At 39.7% G+C, this 9,083-nt stretch overlaps 1 protein-coding gene across 1 annotated transcript in view; it reads left to right on the forward strand.

Moving 5' to 3' along the window:
• Positions 1-6,961, forward strand: part of CCDC83 (coiled-coil domain containing 83) — a 1,061,671-nt gene extending 1,054,710 nt beyond the window's left edge. The window contains exon 11 of the mRNA XM_044071188.1: positions 6,536-6,961. Coding sequence (XP_043927123.1) covers positions 6,536-6,766 — 231 coding nt within the window. The 3' untranslated portion in view covers positions 6,767-6,961. The remainder of the gene's footprint in view (positions 1-6,535) is intronic.
• Positions 6,962-9,083: the final 2,122 nt, after the last annotated feature.

A 9,083-nucleotide genomic window follows, 5' to 3' on the forward strand; every position in this document is an offset into this window, starting at 1 on the left:
AACTGGACTGTGTGAAAATGTGTGCCTCCAGTGGTTAATGTTAAAAATATAATATGTGTATGTATATAAGCAGGAATTTCATTATGTGATATTTTTGTGTTGTATCCTTCTCTATTTTATGTCACATAAGATTATGGCACCCAAGAGTACAGATCAACATAAACCCCCTTTCAGTGACTCGGAAAATGACATCATAGAGCAGGCATTCAGGTGCCACAGCACCTTTCTGCTTGAGAGAGGACATTGGGATATGACTGACAGAATGCAGATTTGGAACCAGATAGTCAATGACGTAAATGCCATGGGGGGGGGGGGTGCAGACCAGGACTTAGGATCAGGTGTGCCATAGGGCCATTGATATAATTTCATCAGCCTGGAGGAGAGCAGCTGCAGTCGCCTGTGAACAGTGTGGGGTGGAGGCCTGCAACAGAGCCACCACTGACACCAAATGAAGAGTTTCTGTCCATTGTCAGAGATCCAGTGAGCTCAGTAGAGACTGCACAACCGCAATAACATGTGATTGATGCTTGTGCTTATGTTTCTGGGAGGACAAGTATGTCCTAGGAGGAGCTTCCAGGTAAGCTTACATATCTCAGTTTGTAAGATCTGCTTGTATAATAATATATTGTAAGTAATATGTAAGTAATAGTTCATGTGTTTTATATTTTTTGGATGAAGCTTTTGATGATAGAGTTAATGACACATTTTTGTTCATTACATATGGCCTTTGGGTGGATGTGTCAGCAAGTTTCAGTTAATAGTATTGTTAATGAACATATAGGCAAACATTGTATATTCACTGCCCTCCTGTGTTATTGCAGTTGTTATGATTGTATCCTTACCTTGCTTCAATTCTTCCAGGATCATCCTCCCTAGCAAGGGTGGATTCATGTGCACATGGTAAGGCAAAGATTTTTATTTGATTACTGATGACCATTTGTCAGAAATATCCATTTATCCATATGTGCGAGGTGTGTGTCATGAGTGTGTATATTGCTTTACCATCTGTGATAGTGGCACCAGTGTTAGTTTGTTATAATTGCATTGAATTTAGTGTAGGTATCAATTTTGTTCCTGCATTTGCTGTTATTATCTCAGGTGATCTTGACAGTTAAAGTGTAAGACTCTTACCACCTGATGTCAGAGTATCGGCAGACTGTGACGATGATGGCAGGCAAACAGAGGCACAGTCGGGGGTGCAGAGGTTGAATCTGACACTGAGGAGGATATTCAGCCATCCTCTGTATTTCCTTCAGACACAGCTTGTAGGTCTATGCATACTTATTCCAGAGACCCCTCAGACATTGGACAAGTGGAGGGTGACACACTTGATCAGGGTAGTGTGGTTACTGCAGCTTCAGTGCTGGTTGACTCTAGCCATGGCCAAAGTGTGGGCAAGGTGCCACACAGAATGATTATTAGGGGTGCTCGGGAGGATCCCTGCTGTCCACCCTCCACCTGATCCTGGTGTGTCTTTAAGTGCCACTCAGCATATGTTTAGGGTCATCATGTAGGCACAGGTACATTCCAATAGAGCCTCTGAGGACATGATTAGGTTTGTAGATGTGGCACAGGCTGACATGTGTGACTGCATCTGCCATGTGACCAATTTAATGGATAGGGTGAATGACAGGATAGAAGGTCTACTGGGAGGGGGGTGGCATTGACGTGGATGCAAGTCAGAAGCATCATCTGATGTTAGCCAATGTGGTTGTGCCTGATCACGCTACCATAGTGGCACTACTTCCACCGATCCATCAGTGATTAAGTTGTCCAATCCCAGTGTCCAGGGCATACTTGTGATGAGAGCTCACCCAGCAGACATCAGTCACATTCAGGTAGTAGCAGTGCATCTGACCATGGGCAGCATGGATGTGCCAGTGCAACTCCTGGCACAGCCAGTTCGTATGGTCTGGGCGACAAAGATGAACTGTTATATCTACCATGTATGGCTCACACCTGTCTGACATACCAGAACATATAGCTAGCACAGAGCTTGGCTGTGTTCTTGCAGAAATTCATACACACATTTTACCTTGAGTGCCAATACAGACACATGCACATAACAGTTACATGGGTCAGTCATGAGCCTTGCAGCTCATTTCGTCTCAGTGGCCATTTGATACTTTATCCAAATTTCTGTCTGCCTGCCTTTATTACAAACATGCACTCATTACATTTTGTGTCAGCCTTGGCCTTCTATCCCCCCAGACAACACCCTGTACAAATTATGATAACTGTACCATATCCTTGATTTTCTATCTTTTGGATTCAGGGGGTGCATAAGTCTTTTGTCTGTACAGGTTGCATAGCTGACTGAGTGCTTAGTATATACTTATTTGTGATTGTACTGCTTTCTTATATGTTTTTGTAATGTGTGAACCTTTAATGCATGAGGCCTATTAGTCAATAGAGAACACATCTATTGACATAAGTCATTGCTGTCGCATATTGATATCATTGCTGTAAAAATCACCCACCTTCTGGTTAGTTACATTAGCAAGCAACAATATGCAATGATCTGACATTCATTTGTGTAATTAGCCGTTTATTTTCCTATTCCAGGTTCAACACGTACCTTGATAGTCCAGCAGTTAGAAGAGTTTTAATTTTGGGCTAAGTCTCTGTGATGCTAGTAGTACACAGCCATTACATGTGTAAGTAAAGGTTGTGAGTGTTGCGTGTCATTAATGTAACTGTATGTATGTGCATAGGATGAAGGTTTTACTCCTTTAGGTGGTAAGCATGTGTGCTGTCCATTGCCTCTTGGCCAGGGCAAGGGCTTGTTGTGCAAGGCTATGTTTACCAATACCCACAGCACCTGGTAGTTCCCCTCTGACTCCTCACCTGTGTGTGGCTGTGGTGACGTTGCCAGTGGTGGTGGGATGTGTGTCCTTCCCCTTGGTGTTCCTGCAGAAGCTGTTTTCTTGGAATAATATTGTGAATGAAGGGGCAGACAGTGAACATTTCAGCACAAGTACAGGGATTGTACTGCAGGGCTCCCCCAGATGTATCTAGGCACTGGGACTGGGACTTCAGAAGCCCAAACACATGCTCTATGATATTCCTGTTTTGAGCTTGTGTCTCATTATAGTGTTCTTCAGCCATAGCGTGAGTGCAAAACCTGCATCCCCCAGTAAATGACTCTGAGGGATATCCCCCTAGAAAACCTGATAGAGTTATGAGATGTGACAGATATGGGAATTGTGGTAACTGCCTGGGTTGCCAGCATGCACATTCAGGATGATTCCCTTAGCATTACACACAACCTGGTAGTTAATGGAGTGGAAGCCCTTTCTGTTTATGTACACCCTTCCCTGTTCCCCGGGCGGTGCTGTGATTACAATGTGTACACAGTCTGTGGCACCCAAGACTTCAGGGTGGTGTGCTACAGGGTAGAAATTCTGCATAGTTGTAGTTCTGTCCTTGGGTGTACGGGGAAAGTGTATGTAGTCACAGGTATGTTGTAGCATAGCATTCATGAATTGATGTAGGATCCTGGATTCTGATGCCCGTGATACTCCCAGCATATCCCCTGTTGGTCTCTGGAAGGTTCCTGTAGCTAATATTCTGAATGCTGCACGTACCTTAGTCTCCACAGGTATTAGTTCCCTTTGGTTTGCAGTCGCTCTCAGTTGAAGGCAACAAAGGTTGCAGAATTCCTGTATTGTGTCTCTATCCACCCTGTAGTGCTCTACAATTTCCAATCCATGCACCCTTCTCCTTCTTTGCCGAGGTCTATTAGCAACAGCAGCAGCATAGACTTGGGCCTGTTGCACAAACACATATATAAGAGCAACAGTAGCCCCTAACATTGTTTCTGTATAGAGTACGTTCCATGGCTGTATTCCAATAGGTTTTGGAATTTGCAGGCAAAACCTGCACTGAGTGTACACGATTGTTTTATAGATTGTTGAATAGCTTCTCCATCTTGGATTGGTTGATTTGCATGCAATTCAGCTGCTTATGCAGTAATTAGCATGCCACTATGTTTACACGGCTCTATACAGAGTGTAGAGGCACTTACTGAATCAAAAACTGCACTTTACCATGTGTGCATCATGCAGCGACGTGCATACAGTTTTAGCACATTGTGTAGGCTTTATTGAATCCAGCCCACAGACTTTACTTTTGTAGACTTCATAGGTTCATAGGTTGATACTAGGCTATCGGCCTAGGGCCTATACAAGCCTAGCCATAACAATTCCCTGGATATTTCTTCCCACAACATTTACTTCGCGTGACCCCTGTCTGATCCCCGAGGTGAATTTCTTATCTCCCATCCAGTCATCAAGGTTCCCTTTGAAAAGCGCCAAGGAGGCGCTCTGCTTGACATGTATGGGTAGTCTATTCCAGAGTACAGGGAGTCTCTGGGTCAGGAACCTATCCCTCCAGCATGTTTTGTTCATTGTGATGACAAGGTTTAGATCCCTGGAGCATGTGGCTCTGAGGGATTGGGGTGGAGGCCTGCTACAGAGGGACTGGGATTTTAAGTGGAGCAGGTATGTTGATATATTTTTTTTTTTTTTGCCTTTATTATTGAACTTCATAATGTAAGAAGTATAGATGCATTGCTATGCTGAGAATTTCCAGTACTGGAGGGTTAAATAGCACACCACTTAGCTACATCTAAATGAAGTGATGACTACTCTACCATCCCAAAGCAATATTACTGAGTAGCAATTATACACAGCATTAAATTTTAATAATAATGGTAAGCCTTGTCATCTTTAGTATAAACAAGACTTTCTCAGACTATAACATAAAGTAATACCTGGTTTAAAATGATTAAAATTTTCAAGGGGTGTCCTGATGTTTTAAATGTTTCAGAATGCACATCTGATTTTGTAGATAAAAGGTCTAAAATTTTGAAAGATCTGTTTAGTAAAGTAAAAATCAATGTAGCTTTTACTAGTAAAAGAGGGACATATACATTTTATTGTTGTAGATGGGCCATCTATTTTTTGTCATTCTGCTAAAAATTCTTATGGAAGTCCTGGATACTATGATTGCACCTCTAAAAATGTGGTTTAATGTTCCTAGTATTTAGGTTGTGAACAGTTTTATGTTGGCAAAACCAACAATATGTTAAAAATCTGCATTTGTGAACACTTTTATGCTATGAAGACAGGCTATGTAAATACTGAATTGGTGAAACATAAAAGTAAATGTAATTTGGAAAGTTTGAAAAATCTATTTTTCATAATAGATTTAGTTAATATGGGGCTTAGAGATGGCAATGTTGTCTAACCTGTGTTCTTGTCTATTTCATGTTTGCTTACATATTTTTTGTAATTTCCATTCATGTAATAATTGTCTTAATAGTTATTTAATGTATTTTTGGAAATACCATACAGGCAATTATGTCTTATTAGCTAGTTAATGTACTGTATGCTTTTGGAGCTTAGCTCCCCGTGCCTCCACTGAAAATGGACATTGATCCAGTCAGATTATCCCGGTCAACAAATGTAAAATAAATAAGTAAATAAATAAAAATAAATCACATTATTAGAAACCAAAGAACTTAAGTGGCAAACTTTATTGTATTCATATTTTAAACTTGGGCTGGATGAAGCTGTTAATAATAAATGTGTGTTTAAGTCTAGACCTTTAAAACAGTGAGATGACTCAAGTTTTATGGTCCTGTGATATTTAAATGGTATTAGTGTATGTTGTACTCTGAAGAAGTCTTGTTTATTGTAAAGACAAAAGCACTTATTATTTTTATTAAACTCCAGTAAATACATTTATTCATCTCTTCATCGCCATTTTGTTTTGGTGCTTTTGAACATTTCCTTGCTGAGACCAGTTTTGGTTTGTTATACAGCATTGCATTGGTTCACTATCTGCATTATTAAAGCAAGTATCAATATAGCCAGCCCACTGATATAGTTTTGCATCCAACTGTGCCACTAGACTCCAGGTCTCCTGTTTAGGAGGTGAGATAAAAGTATTTTGCTATCTTTGGAGAAGAAATAGTCTTTCTCACTGCAGGCTGCCAGCTGTTGGGGGGGGGGGGTAACCATAGCAGTACACAGTACACGCTCCTGATTGACACAAAGCAAAATATTATGCAAGCATACTTATAGACAGGAATTTGTGTATGGCCACTGTGAATGCCATTGTACAACTTGTGCAGTGAAGTTATGCTAGACAGTTAAACAGTCCCCATCCCTGACTACATGTCCACTGTTGATGGCTCCTGCATTCAGACCAACTGCTTTGGCCATCAAAGGCCTAGCACTCTTAGCTATGAACAACTAAACAGTAAGTGACTTAGAGAAATTAGTGGCATTTGGAGAAGTTAAGTAGATGTAGGGATTGTCATGTCAGAAAAGTTTCACTCTGGGGCATAACAAGTGAATCTCATTTCTGGATATATTAAAAAAAGTAGAATGTATTGTCTTTACTGTAATTGATTCTTCTAAATTTCTATCACCTAAATGCATAACTTTAGCAACAATGTTACACAGATAGCTACTTGAGTTTGAAAAACAAAGTTTGTAAATATCTACTGTCTGTATATATATTTTAGGAGTACTTTCAGCTGGGACCTCTAGAACTTAAACTGTTGCGAGTGGTCGGAAAAGGTATGACTGTTAATGAAGCAAATTCATTGCAAGAAGCCAGTACACAAGACAGTGATATGGCTACAGCACGGAGTAAAGATGACTGGCCCATCACTCCTGAGTTAATCCATTCAGCTCTAACTGGAAATTTTATCACTTCACAGGCTAATACCAATACTGTAGAAGAATTCAAATAAAGTGATATCAAGTTTATAATACCGAAAGATTACATTGCTTTTTTTTTACTGATGTTAATATTTAATACCAAATTCTACTAACCCATTTACTGAAGTAATGAGTGTTGCAAGAGTGGTTTTGAATACAAGCTCAATTTCTTTGCTTCTAAAAGGCTTAATTTAGCTTGCCTATGAAAATAAATTGTTTTTCTTGCACCATTGTCTTTCTTTTGATATGTTGCATGCATTGTCAGCTTCAATGTTTTCTTTCTTCCCACAGTCATCTTAGGGAATATAACTGAATGATATCCAATGCCAGTCATGAAGCAGTATATAATAAGTGGCCCCTTATCCACCATTTATTTCTTTCCTGTAGTCCCAGACTGAATCCAGAGCTATGTTTCTTATGTTTAGTAATTGTCCTTCATGAAGCTTCCCTTTGTAGAAATGGCAATAAAAGCATAATCTTATTATTTTGCAGATGTCTGTGATTGTTTTCCCATCTGAAGAATCTTTGGAATTGTGTCTTTCGGCTTATCCCGGTTAGGGGTCGCCACAGCAGAACTCCGGTCCGCTAATGTTTGGTAGTGGATTTTTACGTGCCGAGTTACCAGCCCTGACACACAACCTTCAACAAAGGCACGCCCATTCACGCATGCCTCCACACAGAAGAAGTTGTAGCTGAGAATTGAACGGGACTATGTCTTGCTGTGAGGCGACAAATTAATAAGACTTAATCAATGAGTGCAAGACTTAATCAATGAGTGCACCTGTGATCAGCAAATCCCATCATAATACTCTGGCATCCAAAGTCTTTACACCTATGATACCAGCATATTACCAGCCTGCACTAGAAGTATAGTATCAAAATACAAAGGAAGCGAACCAGATTTCTGAAATTTCAACCTCTTTCCTTGTACTTCAAAATAATTTGAAAAGGCAAAGTCAACTGGTGCCTTTCCATACTTTCCTTTCCTTTTCATGTTAGGTATCAACTACTTTCTTTTCCTCTTCACAGGAGATGGACATTGAAGGTGGCAGTGAATTCTTAATACGCTCTCACTTCAAAAAAGAGTGAGCACTTTATGGGGCAGAACCAGAAAGAGAATGGGATAGATGAGTCCAAGTAACAGACTAAAGAAAAAGTTAAAGAAAAGCTTCAGAGGCCTCATGGAATACAAAAACAGGGAGTTAAGTGCATAGAAGCAGATAAAGGTCAAAACTAAAGAAAATTAGGCCTCTAAAGAGAAGTTCTACCCAGGTTTGTTGTCAGGAAAAATCACATTGATAGTAATTAAATTAAGACTCCTAAAAAGAAGCCCTAGGCAGATTTGTCATTCTGAAAAGTTGCTTTGGTAATAAAGCAGTGTACCTTGATAAATCTTCACAACTGTCTTTCATCTGTACTAGCCAACATAGGTTTTATTCTGTCTGTAGTAACATGGGTTGACAAGAGCCATCTTTAAATCCAGTACTGGAAGGTGCCATTTTTTAGATGTTCTCACTGCTTGAAACCATTAATTACTTAACTGCATTTTCTGTCCCCAACGTATTTGTAGATCAGTCCATGCCCAGAAAAATATTCAGATGTTCTATTTTGGCATCTAAAAATAGTTTTAGTTTTTGGAATCTTTGCAACAAGTAATAGTCTTTCTTTTGAAAAAAAAAAAAACATTGAATTTGAAGTGTATTTCTACAGAAATATTTCCATTTTAAGATGTCTTCTTACAGTCTAGATTTGTGGTTGTCAGCACTATAAAACATTTAATAGGGCAACAAAGATAGGAAAAGAAGGTTAGAGTCTCTTCACAGGCTTTCTCTTTTTTCAGAAAAAGTTAAATGAGCTAAAGGAACAAAAAAAAGAAAAGGCAGAGCAAAAAAAAGGTTATGGAAAGTAAGAAGAAAAGTTTATAAATATTGGGTATCAGTGAGGAATCAATGGAACATGTGACTAAAAGGAGTAGACCTAAAAAAAGGCTACATTCTCCTACATTTCTAATGATGATCATCTCTAAGTAATGCATCCTGCAGGGACCAATACAGTTCCAGGTTACACTGCTTGTGCCTGCTCTGCAAATAAAGCAGCTGGTACTAGTCCTCACAAACATTGGTGGGATCATTTTCTTTATAGCCACCCATGTAAATAAAATGTCTGTCACTGTCTACTGGCTTTTGCACTTAAAACAACTTGACGGCAATTTCAGTCCTCTGTATTAATACTGCTCCAATCAAAAATTGATCCACATCATTGCTCAGATGAAGGTCCATCAGATGTTTCCCTGTGTAATTCACCAGGTTCTCCTGTGCATCAGGAGCACCCAAGAAGCTAAAAGTCTTC

This window comes from Protopterus annectens, chromosome 5.part0 (assembly GCF_019279795.1).
Source record: "Protopterus annectens isolate FY-2018-M chromosome 5.part0, PAN1.0, whole genome shotgun sequence".
NCBI lineage: Eukaryota > Metazoa > Chordata > Ceratodontiformes > Protopteridae > Protopterus > Protopterus annectens.